General features: G+C 32.8%; 1 protein-coding gene across 1 annotated transcript in view; it reads left to right on the top strand.

Moving 5' to 3' along the window:
- Positions 1–26,967, top strand: part of LOC118197552 (uncharacterized) — a 214,945-nt gene that overhangs the window by 160,021 nt on the left and 27,957 nt on the right. The window contains exons 25-30 of the mRNA XM_085812555.1: positions 898–1,035; positions 5,008–5,199; positions 8,428–8,559; positions 12,013–12,195; positions 14,205–14,345; positions 25,579–25,761. Of these exons, the coding sequence (XP_085668681.1) occupies positions 898–1,035; positions 5,008–5,199; positions 8,428–8,559; positions 12,013–12,195; positions 14,205–14,345; positions 25,579–25,761 (969 nt within the window). The remainder of the gene's footprint in view (positions 1–897; positions 1,036–5,007; positions 5,200–8,427; positions 8,560–12,012; positions 12,196–14,204; positions 14,346–25,578; positions 25,762–26,967) is intronic.

Genomic DNA, 26,967 nt, shown 5'->3' with positions numbered 1-26,967 from the left:
TTTTTTTTTTTTTTTTTTTTTTTCAAAATCCCAGGCAGACAGTGATTTTCTTTTTATTATGGTTCAAGAGGAATTCTGCAAAATTTTAATAAAGCTCGACTAAAACTATAGAACAGCGTAGAATTTGCTTTATTATCTCGGTTATATCTATTTTTCGGAAATAAGCTTCTACTTCCCTCGATCTCATCACCATTTTCGAAATATTCGGGAAAAACTGATAGACAGCTCACATAAATTCTGCTTCCCTGTACTAGAAAGTTCTACACTTCAGAGGTCAAACAACAAAAATCAGCGTTATATTTTCAAAATTTTCACAGGACTAGTTTCGATGGTTTTAGCGAACCACCATCCTCAGCTGCAAAACCGCATTTTTTGCGTTCGGTAAAACCATCGAAACTAGTCCTGTGAAAACTTTGAAAATATGTCGCTGATTTTTGTTGTTTGACTTCTGAATTAGTGTTTATTCGGCGTGTTATTGTGTCTTGAGTTCTACACTGTTGCAAAGAGTAAATGAACAGGGTGCCATACAAAAGTTCTAGTAAGAACTGATAAGAGAAAGCAATAACGGTGATGTGAATGCGAAGTGTGATGTGGTTTCAAATTTGAAACTATGTAGAAACATTGATTTTTTTTTTTTTTTTATATATATATATATAAAACCTCTCATACATTCTTTGATTAGCATGCGTGACATCTACTGATAGCGAGAAAACAACAACGCTGACACGAACCTGCCATGGATGACGTGCACACAAGATGGGTGCAACGAGAATACCTTTCTAATGCAGTAATCTTGTTGGTAAGAAATGTATCTCGCCACATTGAATGTGAAAAAGAAAAAAATGTGGCGATTGCATTTTTTATTTATTTGACTGTAAAATAAACGTGTTTTTTCAGGTGACTTGAAGAATGGCTCAGACATTCTGGATTGGCTGATTACACAAAAAGATCCCTCTAGCGACATGATTGAAGAAATGGACGGAGACGAGCTTGAAGAACTGATAGAAACGGCAGACTTTCTTGCGGTATTGTTTTGTAAGTTCAGAAAAAAAAGGGGGGCTTCTGGAGCAATGTTAAGGCCTTTTGCTGTTTAATACATTGGTATATGTGGTGCACCTAGTACAAGTACCGATACAAATATGTCGAATTGCTTGTAAATCCACTCATTTATAGTCCTTATTATCCTCGTTTGCCTGTCCTGTAGAGAATTATAATAATTGGTCAATCTTTGGATTATGGTAACTTGGCTATTTTTTGGCGAAAATTTGGCGACCAACCCTGCTACATCAACCTGCTAGTTTTTGTTTGGACGCCATTTTGTTAGTGTCAGTTTGTGTTGCCATTTTGTTGTTTGTCGAAGTAAAGGCATGTTTTTTTTTTTTTTTTTTTTTTTTTTTTTTTTTTTTTTTTTTTCCCTCAAAATTTTTTTTCCATCAATCTGCTAGCCCAATTACGCTTATGCTAGAACTTTTATGGAACAAAAGTGCTTAATCATGACGAAGATTAGGTGCGAAATTGGGAGAAAGTTCAGAATCGCAAACTGCTTGCCGCGTTTTTAAGAATTGCACATACACGGTATCCATGTACACGTCGACCTATTTTCACTTAAAAAAACATCCCAGAATTGCACAAAAATGGCATTGCGCACACTCTTGACTTTATCCATGTACACTGCTAAAGTCCTAGGTAGTAACCTTTATCGCTTTCCCAAAATGTCGCCAAACTACCTGTTACCATATTCCAAAGATTACTCTTCTAATTATATATTACAACTGAATTATTCTATATTCCTATATACTTATTTATCAGTGTTATTCAATGGAATACGACAAAGCACGCGATAGCACGTTAAGCCCTAACTCTACATTTTCTACATGCTTACACCGAAACAAAGCAGACACATAACTAACCGACAAATTTGGCAAGTTTATCAAAAATTAAGGTTAAATTTCTCTCTGTAGTGTAACTCCTTGCGCCATCTAGTCAAGGAAAGAAATACTTTTAACTCAATTTCTAATGCAGCTCATTCACTTAGATTGGAACCCAGGTGGAACTACCAGTGTTCAGTAAAATGAATAATGACATTTGGCGTAATCTATACAGGACATTCAAATAAGATTTTATTTCCTTTCCTTAAATATTGGCCTTATTTCCAATAACAAAGTAGAAATTTTATAAAAGCCCTGTGGATAGGAGAATGGTGTAGGCATAAAATCTAAACATTTCATAGGGTCATAATAGTCATAATACAGGGAAGACCCAATCCTCCTAGTCCCACTGGACCATATGATTATAAAGGGTCGACACCCTCAAAACCACAAAAAGAAAGAAGAGAGAAAAAGAAGCTAATTAACTAAAAATAATTGGAGGTTAATTAACGAACTAAAAATAAGGAAAAGACATACAAACAACGAAGCACAACACCAAACATTCAAAATCCAAAAACAATTCAAAACCCCACGGGCAAACAGAGTGGCGGAAACTCTCAAGAAACATTCATTCACATGAATTTTCGGAACAGGCACAGGCGGTCCAAAGCCATCGAGGAATTCCCAATTTAAATAACCTGCAGAAGGTCAAACCGAATTCCCTACAGTATTACTTTAATAGCATATTATTTGTATAATCATAATTCTATTTAAGCTATTAATTTATTTAAAAAATTTACTTTAATAGTCCTACCACTATCTGAATTCAAATGTATTAATTATCTTTAATAATCATAGAAAAGAAGCTCCAAGAGTGCCAATAACCAAAACTGGAAAAATTTAAGATTGCCATGTATCATATTAAAACTTTAGTAATTACTCCATTAAGAACAGAATATAAGAAAAATTTTAAAACTTTAAAATTTCAGAACATTTTAAAATCAAAAACTACAATTAAAAATTTAAGAAAAAATATAAAAATTCTATAAAATTTTAAATTTAAAAATCAAAATCCTAAAACTCAAAACCACCATTAATTTCGATAATTTAAGTCTAGTAATCCATCAGGATTCTTAACATTTGCAAAGCCATATCTATGTAACAATTAACTGCATTTCCTTGAAATATTGTATGTATAAAACATCTACAATGCATTACATAAAACACTACACAGAAAAATTTCGAAATTTTCGTAGTAAACCTATAAATTCTCATAACTGAGAATATAATACATGTAATCAAAAGATAAATATACACAATACTAAACAAATATTCCAAATTCAACTCTATTAGAATTAATCAAATCCATTGCACATTTAGAATATGTTTTTAAGATTTCCAAGTTCCATGACTTATCTCCCAAACATTTCTTTCTCAAATTTTCCAATAAGGAACAATGATTCAAGAAGTGATCTGCGTTACCAACTTGATGGCAATGACCACACAAGTCTGAATTTTGTAAATTAAATCTCGAGAGGTACGCGGGAAATCTTTCATGCCCAGTTAAAAACTGGTTTAAATCAATATTACTAATTGGTCGCATACCATTTTGAATTTTAATAGACTTCAAAAGACCCACGCACCTCTCTGATTCATTCCATCTAGTATTCCAAATATCATTATAAAACTTTTTCATGTTTCTAATTGCATAACTTCTCGAACCAGAAATTTCTATATATTCATACAGAAACAAAAACTCTGCGGAACAAAAACGAGGTAATAAAATATTTGATTTAATAAATAAACATATAAAGTTCTATGCTTTTAGTTGCAAAATTAACTGCAGTATTCCTAATTAACACTATTTCATTGAACTACCTAAGAATTTAGTGAAGAGTAACAGTATTCAGTACCGTCCATTGACAGTTGCTTCAGCTTTAACTGATTCAGTACGAGCCGCTAATAAGTTACTCATTGATATTGACACATAAAATAATTTATTCAGCACAGATTATTAATAATTGATTCAATACAGACCATTAACGGTATGGACCATTAATAATTCAGTTCAGATTATGAATAATTGATTTAGTACATATCACCGGCAATTTGTTCAGTACGAATCATTAATAATTTATTCAGTACAGACCGTTAATAATTGAATCAGCACCAGCTGATTCAATACGAATTATTAATAACTGATTCAGTACGGACCATACGGATAATTAATTCAGCACTCATTGATTTAATACGGATAATTAATCATTGATAATTGATTCGGGAAGGACTGTTATGTGACCAGACGGATTTTTCTAATTCCGTCCTAAATTTCGTCCAATTTTCTTCAACTTCGATTTGAAATAAACACTGAAATCTTTTTAAATTCGCTGTCAGATATCTTTGCGAACTGTGAATGTTAAAAAATATAGAACCTTTTTAATTTAACTTTTAAACAGTAATGAATATTTTATATATAATCAATAATTTTGAATGACATTTCTGCTCGGCGATAAATACATAAAATGTTAAGTTTTCTACTTACAGAGCCCTTTTATCCCAAGCAAAAAAGCTGTTTTTATAATGAATGGATATATTTTGACATTCAGGTCATACTGGTTCTTTACACTTTTCAAAAATGTACCAAGTTCGTCTTAATACTGTTTTTGGCATAACATCTTGAAGGATTTTAAATTTTATTTTATTGATTAATTGACTGATTTTTTGGGGGGTAGAGGATGGTTAAGGACTTACACAGTTCAGGCTAGTTTCAAGAAAGTGATCACCAAATGGAATAAGATATTATCAGGGCTGCATTATAATCGAGTTCTTTACTTTTACTATTCAGAGATTCGATAGTAAACAATTGTCCAGTAGATTTTCAGTTTATTTTAATTGAGAAAGCCGTAAATATGCACATATGTGTCAGTATTCCTGAGGAGGTTAATACCTATATTACACTTCAACAGCATTTCTAAACGCTGAACGTCTGCCATTTTTATGAAAATATCTGCAAATGTAATTGCGCTACGTACCAAGTATAGTACTTTATTATTAGAAAGTTTTATGACGCATAAAAATTTTATGTTTATAATTGTTTTCACTTGCCTTCATTCTAATGTATTCAAAAATATTTGAATAGATGATCCCGACGAAGAGGACTGTCCAGAGTGTCAAGAAACTCTTGCTGATCTAGAAAATATCGATGACGACACCGACAGGCATGGAATATTATTTGTTAAAACCACGGATGACAGCATAGCTGCGGATTACGGCATAACGAAATTTCCCGCTCTTCTGTACTTTGAGAACAATGTTCCTAGCATATATGAAGGTATGAAATCTTTTTTTTTTTTTTAATTTCGTACACCGTTTCCCCCTCCTTTTCTCTTGTACTTATGTATTACCTCATCGACCGTGAAACTGACGCCAAGCAGCGCGATTTAGAGCCAGTTATGGACTGCTTGGCGCTCTGCTTGCCTGCTGGCCGCGCTGCTTGGCGTCAGTTATGGAAACTGACGCCAAGCAGCGTGATTTAGAGCCAGAACGTGATGTTGCAACGCTCTTCTAATATCTGTACTTTCGTTCGGAGTAACCGCCGCTAAACAGTAGTGATGCAATGAAATTCAATTAATAGATTTCGTTATTGAGACGACTCACATTTTTATTATTCGTGATATAAAATTGTGGCTCAGTTCTCTAAATAGGATTCGTTGATCTAATATTCCCATTTAGCTGTGGTATAAATTGTATTTCTCCTTTTAGTGGACTAATATCCATTTTAAATAAAAATTGTATGGTATAAAAATATTTTTCTAAATTGTATTTCATTTTCTGTTCTCAATTACAGGTTATCAATAATGAAATTTGTAGTTATTATTAAAACACGAGCAATAAATTATTATCAAATTTTGAAATACAGAAAAATAACTGAACATCATTCAGAGAATGACTCTGAATTTCACTCGCTTTGAAATTTATTTATCAAAATTTAAAAAGAAAAAAAAAAAAAAAAAAAAAAAATTGAATATCGCGAATTTGTTAAATGAGCCAAGATGGAAACTTCGTCATTAAGTGTAACAAGATTACAAACTCAAAAGGAATTTTTCTCGAATTTGTTTCAGAATGCAACATATTAAAAAAAAATGAAGAAAATTGCTCAATTAATATTATTTTTTATCATTATTATCATCAAAGTGGTTATACGGAAGAGCCCAGGTTCAAATCCAGGAGAAGGCATGAATGTAATTTGCCCGTCGCTTTATTGAAGGCAACGGTGGCCCACCTATTAGGCGCCTCTAAAATGAAGAGACCGTTCCTTAAATTTTATATCCGATACAACTTTTGTTTTCGAAATTTTAAACTTTTATATCCGAAGAAATTTTGGTTGGCGAAATTTTAAAATAATAAACGTCCAGAAAGGAGAGCGATTTTGAAAAATTTGCCATAATTTCAGAAATTAAGTTAGAGTTTTCATGCAAGTTTCATTGAAGCGATTTTCCTCCGCTCTATTCGATGGTGCCAATAGTAAATTTCTGATACGCTCTAGCTTGTTCGTTAAACGAAGATACGTGCCTAAAATCGTTTAAACATTAAATAAATGAAGTTTTAATAGAATTAACCATATTGCACTCAACAACGAACAGTATACAGTGGTGGCCAAAATTGTGGACACTTTTGGAAATTTTTATGTTTTTGAACTTTGTATGCTTATAGAAAATGTTACGTTTCGCAAAATGCAAACTTGTATATATCATTTTAAAGAAAATTTATGACTGAATTCAATACAAAACACAAAACTCAATTATTTGCAATACAAAAAAGTTATATGTACTTTAATATAAATAAAAAACACAGTTATGAAGTGGTTTGTAATGTCTAGCTTTTCTGGCCAATCACTGTTCTTGTTCTGAGAACCAATCAAATGTTAGTAACTGCCGGTAGAAGCTGACATCATGTTTACACTTCAAACAATTCATTATTTTGCTTTGTTCTGTAGAAGGAGGACCTGTTTCTTATACACTGCAATTACAAGTAGAAGTTTTTGTAAAAATTTTTAGTATTTAGTCAAGAAGCAATGACATCAAATAAAAGAGTAGATTGGACACCTGGAAAGAGATGTAATATTATTGTGTTATGAGAAAGTGGTCTTTCCTGTGTTGAAATTGCAAGACAGGTGGGTGGTTCAGTGACTACATCTCGAGTCCGAAAGTTTTGTTTACGATATCAGGAGACAAATTCAATAAAAAACAAAGAAGGAAAGGCCGAAAAAGGTGCACCACATCTATTGATAACAGAAGAATAAAAAGACTATGTCTCCAAGATGGAAAAATGTCATCAGCGGCCATCATAAGTGATCTGAATGATGCTGGTGTTTCTGTCAGTTCAAGAACAAACAGGAGAAGACTAACAGATGTTGGACTGAGAGGTAGAATTCCACGAAAAAAGCCTTATCTTAATTTTCAGCAACGAAAAAATAGACTACAGTAGGCAAAGGAACAAATTAATTGGACAGATGATCAGTGGTCACAAGTTATATGGAGTGATGAAACTAAGATATCGTTATTCGGTAGTGATGGGCTAAAATATGTAAGACGTAGAATAGGAGAAGAGCTACATCCTGACTGCATTCAAGCAACTGTGAAGAACCCAGTTAGTGTTAGGATTTGGTCATGCATATCAGCAGACGGTATTGGTCGCCTTCATGTCATCGAGGGGACACTGAATGCCAGAAAATACATTGACACTATTCTAGAACCAAAACTTCTGTCTTCCATCAGAGAGCTCTTTCCCAACACAAAGTACGTACAAAGAGCATTAAATTGTTGTCATGGCCAGGAAACAGTCCTGACTTCAATCCTATCGAAAATTTGTGGCACCGTTTGAAAACTCTTGTCCGAATGAGGCGCCTATCAAATAAAAGGGAACTAATTGAGGCTATAATTGTTTCCTGGCATCATGTAATAACGAAAGAAGAGCTTAAAACTCTTGTCAGCTCAATGAAACATCGATGTGAAGCTGCAATCAAAAATAAAGTGTACCCTACTAAGTACTGATAACTCACTGCAATCATCACTATCTAATGTATATCGATAATTATTATCGTTTAACTTTTTTCGTATTGAAAATAATTGAATTTTGTGTTTTGTATTGAATTCAGTAATAAATTCTCTTTAAAATGATATATACAAGTTTGCATTTTGTGAAAGGTAATGTTTTCTATAAGCATACAAAGTTCAAAAACATAAAAATTTTCAAAAGTGTCATAATTTTGGCCAATACTGTATTTACTAAATTTGAATTCGATAACTTATCGGGAAGTATTTTAAAAAATCGATGACAAAATTCCATTCACAGTAAAACACCATGAGTGAACTAAATAAAAGCTTATAATAAAGAGGCGTCAGTTCTTCAGAATTCCGCAGAAGTGACTGGCAACGTTTTGGCAGGATTTCTGACAACTTTCACAGTTGACGGGGTAGTACATAAGTACCGATTTTTCCTAATTTCATTTGAATATGCAATTGCATTTTAGATTCTAACTTTTTGTTACCTTCAACAGGTGATATTGCAGCTGAGGAGGAAGTTCTTCAGTGGTTAATTCACTCCAAATCCGAAGACACCATTGAAACCGTGAATAAGGATATGTGCGATAAACTTATCGAAAGCACACCATACCTCGTAGTAGTATTCTGTAAGATTTGCATTTGAATAGATTGTTGACCGTGCTAAAGTAAATTGCTATAAATTACATCAATCTGCTAACAGAAATTGCTACTTGAAAAAAAAAATTCTTTCTTGTTTGCACTTTTTTCTTATAAATATCAAAGATTTAAAAAAAAAAAAAAAAAAAAAAAAAAAAAAAAATAGAGAAGTATTGTAATGTACAATAGTTGGTAAAATGAAAGCTTTCATAAAAATTTAAACAGTTTTACGTTAAATATCTTTTTATGGAACATCATTACTTCCTTTGCGTATAAATCGATATTTTAAGCATAAAATATCTTCTACATTTAGTTGCAATTATTTAAGAGCCATTTATTATATTTAATATTATATTGATTATATTTAAAATCATTAATTGTTTAGTTGAAATCTAGGAATCGATCTGTACGCAGGATCTGTATGCACCTAAAATTAGTGATTATCCAGATAAAATCTAGAATTCGAATTGTATAATACACCGTGTTTCAAAAGGAATATCTGTATTACTTAATAAAAGTGTTTTAATTCTATAATACTTGTCAACGCAAAAACATTAATTAAAAATGTTTTTACTTAAAAAAAATGAAAAAGAAATAAGATAAATTAAAAAATATATTGACTATCTATGGGTTTCCGAAGACTGTTAAAAATACATTTTTTTCAGGCGAAACAGTTTGCTTTTTTTTAAAAAAAAAGCCCAAAGGGCTATTAATTTCGTTTTGGCACTTTGCGTCGAAAACTTTAAAAGTCTGAATCACTTTTCAGTTTGTTGCCACCAAATATTATCGCCTTGTATTATATTTAAAGAATTAATAAAAATTAAATAATGAAGAATCTGCATGAATGTATGCATGTTTCTCGCATTGTGATAAAACAACGATACCTAGAGCCATCCAATTTTGAATAACGTACGTCTCCACCTGAATATGGGCATCTGGAAACCCAAGTTTGAAATTTGTTTTATTATCTGTTTCATATTTCGTAAAGCATTTATGAGCTTTTGATTAACAAACTCGACGATTTCAAAGCGAGCAATGGCAAATGTACGGAGGAAAGAAAATTATCTCCAGCGCGCGAGACTGTGTATCGGAAATTCTAAAGATATGCACTTTTTATTTTGTGATATTGCTTTTGAATTGATTTTTATGGTTTAAGTACGAAAAACATGATATTTAATAAATAAAGGTAGCACACAAAACGTTAAAAAAACTCCCCTTTAGGCGTAATATAAAATCTGAAAGCTTCCAGGTTTTTTTTTTTTTTCGGTATACTATATAAATTAAAATTAATATTTTTTGTTGATTTATTTTTAAATCTCAGTTAACAATCCTCATCTAAAATTGAGTTTTCATTTATTTCCATTTCGTTCTTTGCATTATTCTGAGAATCTCATTCCGGTCATAAACTACCCCGAGCTTCATTTTCAGTACCAGCTCTCCACCAATAATCAGCTTGTTCTCCATCCATATAACTTAATATAATTATGGAATAGCATCAGCTTTTTTGCTTTCAAAGATAAAAAACATGATCGTTAGTTGGTAATATTTAGACGATCGACTTAATATATCTAAAATTAGTGATTATTTAGATAAAATATAGGAGTTGATATATATGTATATATATATATATACCGCATCTGTATCGGAACTAAATCACTAAAATTAGTGATTATTTATGTATGAAAATCGATCAGTCGATGTACTCGCGGGATATATCTAAAATTAGTGATTTTATACATAAAATCTAGAAATGAATTCTACGTCGGATATATAAAGCTAATGATTGTTTAGATGAAATCTAGGAAATCGATATATACACAGGATATACATTTAAAATCATTAATTATTTAGTTGAAATCTAGGAATCGATCTGTACGCAGGATGCACCTAAAATTAGTGATTATCTAGATAAAATCTAGAATTCGAATTGTATAATACACTGTGTTTCAAAAAGAATATACGTATTACAAAGTGTTATTTTGTCCAAACTATCGATCACTACGCCTCAGCTCGGCTATTGGCGAAACGAATACGTAGTCTAGTTTATGCTAATAACCGCTAGATGTCAGTTGTCTTCTGCTTTACGTGGTAACCGTCATATGTTTAAAATGGCTACTCGAAGCAGAAATCATATTGTGTTCTCGAGTTTGATACTCTGTGATTTCTTCCTGTGGCGTTTCATTAAAGACAACGTTTATGTATCACCACTCCCACAGAGCCTGGAAGAGGTGAAAAACCGCATCCGTACTGTTAAAACATCAGTGACGACGGATATGCTTGCCCGAATACGGGAGGAATTTGAGTATTGATGTGATATTGTTCGTGTCGCTGATGGAGGACTTATTGAACATCTGTAACATCTGTAATCCGAACTTGAGAGGTTCGTACCTATGTGTGTAAAGGTTCATATTCGTATGTCATACAGTTTTATAAATATATGCATTCGAAATACGTATACTCTTTTTGAAACACGCTGTATATCTAAAGTTAGTGAATATTTATATATATCTAGGAGTCAAATTATACTCCGGATATATTTAAATTAAGTGATCATTTGTATAAAACCTAGAAGTCGATATCTATTATGGATATGTCTAAAACTCATTATTTTATAAATTTAGTGATAATTTAGAGATGACGAATATTCGGAAACATACAGTCTCTAGTTCCATTCTTGAATATTTTCTTTTTTATTCTTTAAGGGGACTCATACACCTTAAACCCCATAAGATGCTCGAATAGGTGAGTGTTTCAAGAATTGGGATAACTTATTTATGTTAAAGGCAATTACTAGCTTTCTGAAATAGTAATCAGAAAGTTTGTGTTGCCACCAATATTTTTATAATTTAATCCACTTTGTGACATTTTTCGTCCTTTTTCCAACTTGCGCGCACAGTTTAAAACATTCTGTTTCATAATTTGATTCCATATTTAATACATAGCTTTTATAACATTTGGAAACTACTGTGAACCTAAAATTCTAAAAATTTCACGTTAAATTTTTATTTTATTTTGAGTTGTGTTTATAAAATGTATTTTATTAACAAAAATTGTAATGTTTTCGTCTATAAAATTTTTCAATATTAAAATATTCATCAGATTGTTGGTTCCGTTAGAGAATAGTGCCCATATAAAGAATTCCATCAAATTTCAATGTATGTACCATTAGCCATTTTTAAAATATGCGCGCAATGTGGAAAAATGGAGAAATATTTTGTCACAAAGAGGATTAAATTACAAAAATATTTCTGTCAACACAAACTTTCTGGTTACTATTTTCCAAAGCAGCTATATTATGTAGTCAGCAGTAAAAAGTTGGAAGTAATTGCTTTTAAAATAAATAAAATATCCCAATTCTTGCAACAGTCAATTATTCGAAGATCATGAGGGGTTTAAGGTGTATGAGACCCCTTAAATAAACTTATAAATTTTTCTTTATTTAGATAAACCACAAAATAAACTATCAGAAGAAATCTTAGAGCATTTGGAGAACATTGATGGATTTACCGATGAGTACGGCATACAAATGGTGAAAACACAAGATAATACTGTCGGTAGACGTTACGGAGTGAAACAGTTTCCTGCTTTAATTTATTTCCGGAACGGCCACCCAAATGTATACAAAGGTAACAGTTTTCCTAATGAATAATTTGTTGGCGATACTGAACTTGCACATGAATATTGATTTTGAAGTTTCTTATATTCGCTTCGGACTTAAGCAGATATTTTATTACTGCTATGCATTTTCTCGTTGTAATTGACTGTAAATTTATCTTGCAGACATTTAACATTTTAGATACAAAAATATGGTAAATTTGTAAAGAACATTCTTCCTCGTAACCATCGTGTAATTGGATGCACGTTCGGCTAGTAATCGGAAGGCTGAGTTTGAGTTCCGGCAAGCGCAACGCTGACTTTTCCTGGTTTTTGCTCCGAAGTAAACCTAATGAATCAGTAATTGGCACACGGAGAGAAACTTTTGGCTGACTTTTCCTGGTTTTTGCTCCGAAATAAACCTAATGAATCAGTAATTGGCACACGGAGAGAAAGTTTTGGCTGACTTTTCCTGGTTTTTCTCCGAAATAAACCTAATGAATCAGTAATTGGCACACGGAGAGAAAATTTTGGCTGACTTTTCCTGGTTTTTGCTCCGAAGTAAACCTAATGAGTCAGTAATTGGCACACGGAGAGAAACTTTTGGCTGACTTTTCCCGGTTTTTGCTCCGAAATAAACCTAATGAATCAGTAATTGGCGCGCGGAGAGAAAATTTCGGTGTACCACCAAGGTGCCTGGGTCCAAGACCTTAACTCCTCATCGAAGAATATTGTAATTTGCGAAAGATACAGAAATATCTTTCAAAGACACTTAATATAAAAGATTCAATGATATCAAAGACAATTACTTCTGAAATTCATATTTATGTGGCATATATATTTATCTATCAAAGACAATTCTGAAATTCGTATTTACGTAACATATATATTTAGATATCAAAGATAATTAATTCTGAAATTCATATTTACGTGGCATAATTCTTTTTTTTTTTAAATTTATTTTTGGAGGTTTTATAAGAAGTAAAAGGTATACATTGGTGGTCTAAGTTAATAATGATGTAGGTCGGGCAAAGATCTCAAAAAAATTATTAAAATGCTATCTGGAAAGATATGAAAGGGAGGCCTTCGAACTGATGATAACCTGTCAAATCAGATGACATACATACATATATATAACTAATAGATATAAGTGTGAACCAATGGTGAGCTATGATAACTTAATAGTGAGAATACATACAAAGAATTATACACCTATATATAAAAGAGAGTACAAATTAAATGATACTTATATCCATTAATCTGGTAAGTTGCCAAGCATGACCATTGGTCTTTTGCTGAAAGATGTGTCATTTACATCATAATCATAAACACAGACCCTTATTACACGGTTATTAATGCGTTTTGGTCGTTAAAGAGTTTGCGAGAAGTGCGACAATAAAATGACCTAAGCTGGTTAATGCGTTATTAGTCATGTAATTCTAAATTCCTCACGTACCACAGAGAGTTAGTAATCTACCGCAGTACACAGTTCTGAGCAATTTGTAATTTCTTTCTGGGTGATTTGCATGAATGCGCCCAAACCGGGTAGGCATAACACAGTAGTGTAATTGGTGTCCGAGCTAAAATGACATTGAATTTGGAGACTAGCCTTTACGATAGCCCTTTACGATAGCCCTTTATCCGATAGACTTTCCGATAGCCCTTTATGTGGAGTAGAATGTAGGGAATTTTCTCCCTCCTTACTTCGCAGTGTAATTGTAAGCATGTCCGGCTAGCAATACACTTTCCATATCCTTTAACGAGCAGATATACGCCCTTGAGAAAGTAATCCGTAGGTTTGTACGCAAAATGCGCCTATGCTATGTTCTTCAAACCTATCAAAAATGCTTTGTTCTTCAAACACATAGCGAGAATTCGCTACGCAGTCTTTTTAATGTAAGGTCTACAGTGAATGCTCTCGAAACGAAAACACGAAGACTGTACAGTACATTATATATTTCTGTACAAATTTAGATTAGTTTTGATGCGAAATATAAAATGTCTTCTCTAAATTCTGATGTTTTCTCTTCTGTCTGTTTAGGAAACCTTAGGAATGAAGAGGCTGTTCTGGACTACATTCTGAGCGAGAATACCTTACAGCTTCCAGAAGAAATTGAAGAAGTCAACGGTAAAATGCTGGAAAAACTTATTGAAAAATATCAACTGCTGGCCGTTTATTTTTGTAAGTTTGCTTTATATATTTAATGATCGTGAAATAAGCATGGAATTCTTCTTTCTTTTAGATTTTAGTATTCCTACTCTTAATTTTCATGCAGGTTCAAGAAATCGAGCAGGCATTTTTAAGCATTTTTTAATAAAAGTGATTATTTTTGAGAGCTTTATTTAGTTCACTCATGGTATTTGCTGCTGTGGTCGAAAGTTTATCGCCGGTTTTTATACTACTTCCTGTTAAGCTGACCAGCTCACATTTCGTAGACGGACTGCTTGTAGATGACAATATAATCTGGAGAAGCGATTTTTTTTTTAAAAAAATTCAATTTAGATTCCTTGAGATTTAATACTGAAATAATTTTTCCACATACAGAGTATGTTTACATATTTTTAGAACGACTTCGATAAAGAATTTTAAAAAAAAGTGTTTTTGCATAAGCATTCCTGGCAACAGTTTATTATTTGAAATGAGAAATATCGCCCACCACTTTTAAGTTCATTCTTCTTTCAAAATATTGCATGTGAACAATTTGTTAATTGAAGAATATTTTCGTGGGCTTTACGAAGAGAAATATTCCTATTCCGCACTTCAAAAATATTTCGAAATGCGTGGTATTCAAATTTGTAAGTGCGAAATAAGCAACATTATTAATGGGAACGTTAAAAGTGGTGAATCATTACTTCTTGGTGGAAAAAAGACTCCAAACGAATACCCGAAAACGGTATGTATTGTTTTTACTTCCTTGTACGAAGTAAAAAGGAAGTATCGTAATCGCGAAAAGCTTCAGGCAGCATATTTCAACGAAAATATCCACTTTGTCCGCTTTCGAATGCAATTTAACGATGTTTTTGCGTGATATCTATACGTAAGGACAGAATAAAAGACTCGTTTCCTCCAAAAAAACTAAAAAACTCCTTTAAAATGAATTCTGAAGAGAATTTTTCGTGGCGTCTGCACGAACGTATGTACGTGCGTACGTACGTATCTCGCATAACTCAAAAACGAGTAGCCTCAGAACGTTGAAATTTTGTATATAGGACTGCTATGACATGTAGATGTGCACCTCGTATTTTGGTTTCAATCGGCCGCGCCAAAAGTACATAAATATATTTATAAATATATCCACTCTGTTACCCGGCTCAGTGATCTCAGTTTCTTTACTCTTATATGTTTGTAAATTGTACATTTTTTGCTTTAAAAATGATTGAATTATGTTGTTTTTATCTTCCGGTTAAGGGTTTTATGTCTTTAGTAAATCTGTATGCAATATTTTTAGAATTATCAACAATTTTAAAATTGTTTAAGCTCCGCTAGCCCTAATTTGATGGCGGCCATGGCTCTTGTTTACATTTGAAACAGCTGAGTAGCGGATTTGTTGCCAATCTAGAGAAACTTAGCTTCGCAACAACAAAGATAACGCCTTCATTTATTATTTAAATCATGCTTAATCCTTTCTGGAATTTTTTCGAGGAAATAAGCGTTTAAGATTTACTTCGTAATTTTTAATACAGATATTTTGAGTTTTTATGTATTTTTGCTTTGTCGCGAAGTGAACACTGAATTAATTGAATGAAAAATACTCAATCGTCTGTGAAAAACTGTTTCTTTTTTGTTTTGTTTACTTAATTTCTTTTATACATCATTCTAGCTTTATTATAGTATTTGAATAGAACATGTGGCAACGATTAGATAATTCTTTAAATGATATACATTTTGTGCATTCTGAGTTATAATATGAAGGAAATATAATACTGTTAAGTAAACCTAGCGCCAGAGTGTCGCTATGGTAAACAAAGTGAATTTTAAAGAATGCATTTATTCTATTGTGGTTTATGCGCTGTCGGCGAAGTATGTTTAATTCAATCTAATAAGTTTAAATAAAATGTAAGAAAAAATGCGTATAATTTAATATTTCGTACAAGGAAGTCATGTGGTGTACACATCAGATTTTTTCTAAAGTCAAACTGGTGGTAAGAAGTGAAAATCCGCCGACGCAGAAAATCAATTGCAAAGTTGTTAAATACATCAGTCGTATTAATAAATAAAATAATAAACCAAAATTTAAGACTTAAAAAAGGTAAGAAACATAATGTTCACCAACTTTTACCAAGGCATGTGACGGGGCTGAGAACGATTTGTAAAACCCCGTATAAAAACTACTTAACAGGAGACAAAGGCAAATACATCGTTACTCTCGGTGAAGCATGTGTTTACTTAAAAGACTGAAGTCCCATTTACTATCGAAAAGGAAGAGAAAAATATGTACAAACTAGTTCCTCGATGCAAAGCAAGTTACTGTAAGGGGTTTATGATTGTCGCAGGTTTATTTTACAATGGAAACTTGAAAATAAGAATAATGGAAAAAATGTTTATACCAACATACTTTCAAGAGTAAGTTTTACTTCCGATATTTACAGAAGAAATTGCATTTTTTTTTATCTCAATGTCTTTCAAAGAGGGAAACTTCATTTAGAGGAAGCTAAAAAATCATATTTCGAGAAGTACCATTGTATTCCTAGAAAAAATGAAGACTGATACAGGTATCACATATATACTACTTTTCCAACCCATTCCTACGAAGTTCCTTAACGTTTCACCTGTAGACTATTGTGTTTTTAGTCTTTCGAAGACATCTAAGCGCAAACGCGCCACGATAGATGGACTCTAGGAAGTATTGGGAGAGGAATGGAAATCCATACCCTTGGAAATTTTACAAAAAGCCCTTCTGGTTGTGGAAATCAGAATGCAAATGTTTAGTTCAGTAAAAAGGCTATTGGATCAAATATTTAAAAAATACTATACATTTTAAACATTAATTAAACGGCCCCGAAATCGTTCTGAAAATGTGTAAACACCCTCTGTATATCTTATTTTGCTGAACAAATTCAAAACTGAGTTGCATCATCGATTAGTGCCTAAAAATGTTTTGAATGGAGTTTACATGAAATCTGAATGTGTTCTCTGCCTTGTTAGCAAATTCGCCTTATATTTTTCAATTATTTGACGTAACAGAATTATTTGACATAAAAGAGCAATTTTTCATCTTCGACAAAAATATTTTTCATTTGAATAATTTGTTGAATAATGTTACATTGAGAATAAAAAGATATAAGTACGAATTTTTAAATAAGCTGTTATTTTGATGATTAACTTGTAGAGTCATTAGGATTTTTTGGAAGCCAGAGAGATGAAAAATTAACAACGCCTTCGCTGGGAATCGAACCACGGACCTCTGGAATACCGGCCCAGCATGCACGCTAGGTGTTGGATGCATATTTAATATTTGCATTTCTTTTTTTCTTTGTATATTTTATTTCCTCACTGCTTAATTTTATGTTATGATTTTTGCAATAATCTTGTTACTGGCAACGTGCTTTATTTTACTATAAAGTTTGTGTGAATGGCAACAATTGTTCATGTTTATGTTTCAGTAGAATAGCGTTCTTAGCCGCACTGCGCTGCAGGCAATTTTTCTCTTAAAGAATTTTATGTTTTAGAATAGCAATAAAGTTTATTGTGCAAAGCTGATGCTTTTTAGTTCAAGGCAACTATTTGGTTCCCCAGGTGAGGAATTTAATGCTATTTAATGTGTTATTATTATATGCTTTAGAACTGTGTTTAACGAACTTTTAAGTACTGGTACTGCGAATCGTCTGCGTGACGTCAGAAAGATAAGCGAAAATATTTTTTTGCTGCTTAAGTATCTTGTTGAAGTTATTTGTGATTATTAATCATTATTCATGGTAATAATGACAGAATTAAGTGAATCTGACAAGGTTTTTGGAAGAGATATTATAAGGAGTTTTTAAATTCCTTACAACAAAGATACAAATGGAAGCAACAACTTCCAAATTTGTCTGTAGGTGATATTGTATTAATTAAAGAGGACAACATGCCTCCTGGTGTTTGGCCTTTAGGTCGCATTGTTGAAATCCATCCAGGAAAGGATGGCAATGTTAGAGTTGTTACAGTAAAAACTGTTAATGGTTATTTTAAAAGACCTATAGTAAAACTTTTACCATTGCCATTGCATCGGGAATGATCTATTGTTAATGCAATGGCAAGGGTGGGAGTTAATGTCGGATGCATATTTAATATTTGCATTTCTTTTTTTCTTTGCATATTTTATTTCCTCACTGCTTAATTTTATGTTATGATTTTTGCAATAATCTTGTTACTGGCAACGTGCTTTATTTTACTATAAAGTTTGTGTGAATGGCAACAGTTGTTCATGTTTATGTTTCAGTAGAATAGCGTTCTTAGCCGCACTGCACTGCAGGCAATTTTTCTCTTAAAGAATTTTATGTTTTAGAATAGCAATAAAGTTTATTATGCAAAGCTGATGCTTTTTAGTTCAAGGCAACTACTAGGGAAGTGGGAGAAATACCTTATATACTCCCCTTTTATAAAGGGGATTATTTATAAAGGGCGACTAGGGTTTTTAGGGGACCTAGTCGCCAAATCCTGGGTGCGGAGAATCATCATCCACAACCTTTTTAGTTCGGGTGCTACTGTAGAGACATTAGGTATGTTTTTGGAAGCAGAGCGATGAAAAATTAACAACGCCTTCGCCGGGAATCGAACCACGGACCTCTGGAATACCGGCCCAGCGTGCTACCGTTACACCATGAAGACACGCTAGGGAAGTGGGAGAAATACCTTATAAACTATAAAAAATATTTCGTCATGTACATTCATGGAATCTAAAGAATAAATAATTCTCTTTACAAAATTTATCTACAACTTCCTATTATCACGAATAATAAAAACGCGGTGCCTAAATAACGAAATCGATTTATATTGTCAAAAGTATAAGTTATCAATGTAATTTTATCAATGGCGCCCCAAGCTTTTATTATCCGTGAAAAGCAAAATCGTGTATAAATTTTGTAAAGAGAATTATTTAATCTTTTGTTCCCATTCACCTATGCGATAAATTGTTTTTTTTTTTTTTTTTTTTTCTCTTTTCCTCCTTTGATATTCCTTTTGTAGTGGAAATTACATCATATCTGATAGAACGTAATCTGGTGGACGTAAGTGTAATTAAAATTATATATATTGTATTATAAAAAATTATACTCGGAAGATTTTAGATTTATTCTTAATCCTCCCCATCTTAATTTTAGCATTTTCGGACAAACTGAGTCAGTTTGGAAATTCAACGAAATATGCACACCTATGTTTTACTTTTGGACTACTTTCTATAGCTAAAATGCACTTCGCAGTCGGCTTAACATTGTTACGAATTTTGTATTTAGATAGTTAATTTTAGTAGAATTATAATTAAAATCGTTTTATTTCCCCGTGCAATGCAGCGCGAGACAAATTTTAAGAGAAAGCTATGCCGGAAAAGTAAGAATACAGAGGCACGTGCATTTAACTTTGAGTAAATGGATATCTCGGTGCCCAACTAGCACAAGAACGTTCAGAGAACGTTCAGTGCAAGTGCTTCACAAACGCGTCGGGAACGTTCAAGCAGAACGTTCAAAATGCCGTCTATATGTTACAGTTCTAAGACGGTCAATAACACGTCAAATACTTGTGTTTGTAACACTTTCATGCAACGTGTCATTAACGTTCTAGTACAACGTTTTTGGCACGTTGTACCTGAACGTTCTGAACCACGTATTAGCAAAGCAAGTTACTGTAAGGGGTTTATGATTGTCGCAGGTTTGTTTTACAATGGAAACTTGAAAATAAGAATAATGGAAAAAATGTTTATACCAACATACTTTCAAGAGTATTGCAGTTCAATAACGTCTATGTATTGCAGTTCAATAACGGATGGCCCACCAGCGGCCGAGTGGTAAAGTCGCTGAACACTGGTAGTTCGGTCCGAGGTTCGAATCCCGCGAACGGTCTGGCTGCATGGGCGTTTTCGTGGTTTTCCCCATGTGTAACGTGTATATGAGCCAGTTTTCCTTAGAAAGTCCACCACGAAGGCATTCCTCCCCTTAGGCAGATAGCCCTCGAGGCTTTGCCATAATCACACACACACTCAATAACGGACAGTAGTACGTCAAAAGTGGCACTACTATCACTTTTTTATAACATTCTATGAATGTTCTTCTAACGTTCTAACAGAACGTTCCTTTAACGTTCTGGCAGAACGTGGTGAATCACGTCAATATGTTACAGTTCAATAACGGGTAGTAGAACGTCGAAAAATGGTGTTACTAACAATTTTATAAAACGTCTCTTGAACGTTATATGGAAGCTCCGTTAACCTTCTAACAGAACGTTCCTTCAACGTTCTAACAGAACGTTCTGTTAGAACGTTCTAGCAGAACGTTTCTTTAACGTTCAGGCAAAGCGTTCTGAACTACATCTGTAAGATGTAGTTCATTAATGGACAAGAGAACGTCAAAATGTGGTACTAATAACAATTTTATATAACGTTACTAGAACGTTATATGAAATTTTCTATAACGTGCTAGCAGAACGTTCTCTTAACGTTTGGGCAGGCGTTCTGAATGTCGTCTATAGATTAAAGGTTTATAACGAGCAGTAGCATGTCAAATACTTGTACTGTTCCCCCATAACACAAGACATCCTCAGGATATCCCATTTTAGTTGCAATGTCCCGGGAAGCAGTTAGGATATCCTGAGGATGTTGATTCTCAGATATCCTGAAGACTTCTTAAGTCAACATCCTGAGGATATCGTATTCAAGTCTCAATGTCTCGGGATATATGAAGATCTCCTCAGGATGTTGATTTTCAGATATCCTGAGGACTGCGTAAATCAACATCTTAAGGATATCCTGTTCAAGTCGTAATGTCCCGGGATATATGAAGATCTCCTGAGGATGTTCTTTCTCAGATATCTTCAGTACTTACTTTTTATGGAAGCTCATATCTGAAAATATTAAAATAAAGTAACCTTGTACCACACGCAAGTGATGTTATAAGAATCGAAATCTTACTCTATGGATTACCTATTTTGCATATGAAAATTTAATTGTTATGCTTACGCACTTATTTTTGTCTTGTATATGTTGGCTGTAAGTATTAAGTTATAATGTTTTCAAATTTTTGTTTTTGTTTCACAATGTCTAGTGATCAGAGTCCTTTCTTACAAATTATAGGCACGTGTTTTCAGCCGTTTTGAGTTTCATATTGAAATTGTGTTTACGATTAAATTCTAATTGCTACATAATATATTTGTAAACATTATTTTAGATACTTTTCTAATATCTTTGAACACAAATATTATTTACGTTACAGGTTAGCTCAGAAAAACCTTTCATGAAGACATTTATCCTATGAACAGATGGGCATGATGTACATCCATGCCTTATCTGGCATTCGAACTTGAGCCCTTCTGTACGGCAATCTGTCACTAATCACTTACTCGTCTCTGAGGCACTAATCAGAAACATCAAGTTATAAAAGTATTCTATTAAATTCATCGATAGTTCTTAGCATAGAAATAACTATACTTTGAAACTGCAAAAGAAAAAAATACTTTTTGATCTGTTACACTATTTTATTAGTAATGAATGATGTTTAGTACCGTGTAGTAATTAGTAACAATAATTTTTTTTTAACAAACGAAATTTTAGTTTACAGACGCAGTTAAAAACTAGTCTGTACGAGGTTTAACTTGCGTTAATTTGAATTTATAAACAGAAGAATAATTTTATTGGGCTAAAAAATTCATTGCAGTTTCTTCGTTCATTTTCTGGTAAGTTCTTTAATAATGAGAATTATTAGTCTTTCAAAGCGACTGAGGTAAAATGTAACTTCCTTTTTACCTCTCTGTAATAGGAAAATGAGGTTTAAGAATGGGAAGAACTAACATTAAGTTCTTACTCTCCTCAAACCTCAGTTTGCTACCTCTTTAAACATATAAATATTCGATCTTTGCTAAACAAAGCGCGAAAAAAATATATCCAGCGCTCTGCAGTCTTATACGTTATGCCGGCAATGCTACATGACTCCTCATAATTTAACAATAATTACTGCTTTATTAATTTATTTGTAACATCCAGAAAATACAGTAAACACGTTTGTTCAAGGTATATAACACAAAGTTAAATGTTGTTATGAAAACTCAAAATTAGATAGCAGATTAAATAGATGTTCAAACTTTAAATTAAAATGCTTTAATTTTTAAATTAAACGCGTTCTTTAAACTCAGCAGTTTTATTACTTTATTTTATACTATAAATAACAATTGAAGTTGAAAATCTTAAATCTTTATTTACATTATTTATCATTGTTCGTAAAACTGCTTCTCAACTTTTCTTTGCTTTTGAGAAAGCGAGCTTCGCTAAGAATGTAACACCTCTAAGCACTTTTTCTGTAGCCGATGCCCCAAGAAAATTTCTCTTTTGTTAACGTGGCAGATTTATGTGTCAGACTTTCCTTCTTTGTATCACCCTAAAAGGGAAACCATGGAGGTAGGAACCATGAGGGAAGCATCCCTTCACAACAAAACCGTTGGGGGGCTGAATGCCCCCCAACGGTTTTAATTGCTCCGTAATAGTGATATCCTTGAAGAACTCCACAAAGTGGAAAGTACACGTGCTTACTTTCTGATTTCCAGAATTCAGCTATTCTGCTAAATGTTAATAGCCGTCGTTCCAAATTCTGTTTCAGTTAGGAACTGACTTGCTGACGCTTGCAAGCGTGACACTGAGAGAGTGCGAAAAGTAAGTTTCAAAATCTTTCCTTTATTCTACAAAAATGATCAGAAGTAAAAATATTATCTCAGATATCTAAAAGACGGATTTACAGCAGAATAAATTAACGTATATTAGCGGATTCGTCAGAAGATGAAGTAGCATTTAATTATGAAAAAAGCCTGTATCGAATTTTTGCGCTAGCAAATATTCTTTAAGTTCCATTTCAAACTGTGATTCGAAATATGAACTTTTATGTCTCAAGAAGAACTGACTGATGACGATTACCAAAACGATTATCCCATTTTACGGAATATTCCAAATATAGGACTAATAAATATTCCGTTAGACTTTATGCACCTTGTGTGCTCAGGAGTAGTACAAAAAATGATTACTATTAGGATAGGCGGAGGCACCTTACAAGCACGATTGCCACATAAAAATGTTGAGCTATTTTTTTTTTTTAAATGACCAGTTTTTAAAACCTTACGTACCAGTTGAATTTGCAAGAAAACCAAGGAACCAACTCTAAAAGAATTGAAACACTGGAAAGCTACAGAATACCGTCAATTTTTATTGTACACTAGCCCATTTATTATTTTTTTTTTTAATTTAACAAAAAGCTATATGATCATTTTTTACTACTTCATATTTCGATTACACTCTTATGCAAAATACAGAATCAGACGGCAATTTATGAATACGCACAGTCTCTATTAAAACTCTTCGTAGTAAATTTTGGGCTTTATTATGAAAAACAGTATATGTCTCATAATGTTCACGGCCTACTGCATATTTGAGAAGGTGTAAAAATGTTTGGGTCGTTAGATAATTACAGTGCATTTAAATTTGAATTTTTATAGAAATAAATCTTCTATAAAAAAATTGATTAGAAAATCTTCCGCTCCATTACAGCAAATAGCAAGACGAACTCATGAACTGTTTAATCATATTGTAGCTATGAATAATGATTCAATCAACGTAACCGACTTAAGTTCAGAATTTCAAAATCTACACACATCTGGTCCACTACTTAAAGGTTATTAAATGCTTAATTTTATTATTGAATTTTGAACACAAATTAACTGAAGTCAGAACTGAATTTGTAGAATAATTTAATTATGAATATATCGAAGAATTCAGTTTTGGGCTATTGAATGGTTAAAAATGATCGAAAGATTTTTAATATCTTAAAGCAAAATTTTCTCTTATAATATTTTGTATTAATAATTCATTTCAAGTCTCTTGCTCTGTTTTAGATATATTTAAAAATTATTAAATAAATTGAAATTCAAATTAGAAAAATAAATTGTATAAATATTCTTAACATTTCTTATTTCTCCATAGTAACCACAGATGGAGGACCTGAGACTGCCTGTGGAAAAAAAAGCAAGTTTCAGGTTATCAAAACACCTTCACACACTTTCACTGGAATATAAAGAAGATTTCTGGGGATATACTGGGGTGTAACATTAAGCAGTTGAGAGTATGTATTTAAGAGGTTAAAGGGATATTGTAATTAGTATTTCAAATCCTGATAACATCCCATACGCCGTCGGTGGGACTTAGATAGGATGTCCTAAGGATATACTGGGATGTGACATTAAGCACTCGGGAGGATGAGTTTAGGAGGAAACTGGGATATTACGGGATGTCCTGAGGATGTAGTAAGTAGGACTTTAAATCCCAATAACATCCCATACGCTGTCGATGGGACATAGATAGGATGTTTTTAGGATGTTAGTGGGATATCCCGGGATGTCCTGAGGATGTAGTAAGTAGGAGTTCATATCCTAATAACATCCCGCACGCTGTCGATGGGACTTAGTTAGGATGTCCTGAGGATATCCCGGGATGTGACATTAAGCACTCAGGAGGAGGTGTTTAAGAGGTTCGCGGGATATTCCGGGATGTCCTGAGGATGTGCGCATATCCCGCGAGCAACATCCTCGGGATATCCCAAGGATGTTTTTGTGCTATGTGGGTTAACACTTCTGTATAACATGCAAAGAACGTTCCGAATCACGTTTAACTAGAGCGTTTTGAGTTACGTCTAACTAGAACGTTCTGAGTTCGGTCTATATGTACAGACTCTGAGTGACAACTGTACGTACAGTTTGTATTGAAATTGAATAAATGTAATTGACCGCTATATCAGCTGCAACCGTAATTCCATCCTGCTATTGCTTTGAGAAATATCGAGAAGCAGGAAGTACTAGAAATTTCTCGCGCCCGTTGAAAATCTATAAAAGGCCAAAGAGAGAGCATCAAGTTCAGTTGCTTAGTTCCTGTTGTTGCAAGTTGTTTAGTTCCGCGTGAATTGAGATATTTGGATTAACTTTCTCTTTAGATACGCTTTAGAATGCGTTGTGTTTTTAAGTTTTTAGTAGTTTGAAATACAACTACTGATTATTACTGCGTGATATAGTGAACACTTGTACGAATATCTCTGAGGATAATTCCGGCGTTCTGTTATATTTCCTTTGATGATAATAAATGTTTATTAACTTATTATCGGACATGTACATTCAATCTGTTACGAACCCGTACGCACGCAATAATATGTTACCCAGATTTTCCATTTGAAATTGAAATGTATTCATAATTTTCTTGCAGACGAGAAGGAATGCGAGGAATGCATAGACATTTTGAAAGAACTCGAAGAGATCGATGAAGAAGCTGATTTGTTTGGGATCGGCTTTGTTAAAGTAAGCGACCCAGCTTCGGCTGTCAAGTGGGGAGTTCACAGTGTTCCGACCCTGGCCTATTTCAGGAAGAGAGTACCAGTTTTCTATGAAGGTAAATGTTTATCCCCCATTACTCTCACTCATTATTCTCTTCATACAGCTTTCAACTCATATTATTATAGCATTTGGTCAGAATAATAATTCTTCATATGACTTTCAATATATAATTCTAGGTGCTACTTTGGTAGACGGTTGCACGGATTTTTTGGCGATTTACGTTGGCGCAATTGTTGGCGCGATTTTTACAATCATCAGCCATCTTGAAAACGCTGTTTTTACGCATAGTAAAGTATTCGAAACTTAAAAAAAAAAATAAATAAATATCGTTAAAAGTAATGGATTAATTTTTTCTTGAAAATGTCGTTTTTTAAGATGGCAGGCAAGTGTAAATAAATACATTTACTATGAGTATAAAATACTAAAGTAAGGCTATTATTACTTTCATATAGCAAAAAAGAGAATAAAAACACCGCTATAAAAGCATTGTGCCAACGTTTAATTAGATTAAAATATTAGTCAAATTGAATATCGAATTAAAAACCATCCTACCAACATTTAAAAGAATTAGAATATTATTAAATTCAAATACTTTAAAATACGTTATATAAAATATAATTAACATTAAAACATATGTGACAATAATTATTTACAGCAATTTTTGAAAATAGTGTATTAATTTTTTTAACAAAAATTGAAGTATATAATTATAAAATAAAAGAAAAATATGTACTTACATTTTTTTGGAGTAATTTAGCCTCTTGTTTATTGATAAGTACCACAAAAAAAATCGAAATCACAATTGAATCGGCTCTTTTAACCATCTTCATCTGTTATCCACATATCTCGCACTTCATTGAAGAAGCAATTAGCTAGGTTTCCTTAAAAAATTTAAAATAAATTTCCTCTGACGCTATTAACAATTTATAAATAAATCTTTGGTTGGCCAAAATAAGGTCTCAAAAGGCAATTTTTTTATTCCAATACCAATAATTCTTGGCAATTACCAATAACAACATTCATCTTCGAAACGGAGATATCCATTCCATTTGAAATCTGACGAATTCGAAGAGATGAATAATAAAATTTTAAAATGGCGCTGTAAAGCACAAATATTCAGTAACCAATCAGGGAGCTGATTACATCACGCATACAATTAAAATTATTTAAATAATCATTCATAATAAAATCATTTTTAAAACAAATGCAAAATTAATTTGTATTTTAATATTTAACAGCCATAAATAATGTTTAAAACATT

The sequence above is a fragment of the Stegodyphus dumicola genome, chromosome 3, assembly GCF_044657685.1.
Source record: "Stegodyphus dumicola isolate Sdum_Otavi_A_Nest chromosome 3, ASM4465768v1".
Classification (NCBI taxonomy): Eukaryota; Metazoa; Arthropoda; class Arachnida; order Araneae; family Eresidae; genus Stegodyphus; species Stegodyphus dumicola.
This window is presented reverse-complemented; position numbering and strand designations above follow the sequence as displayed.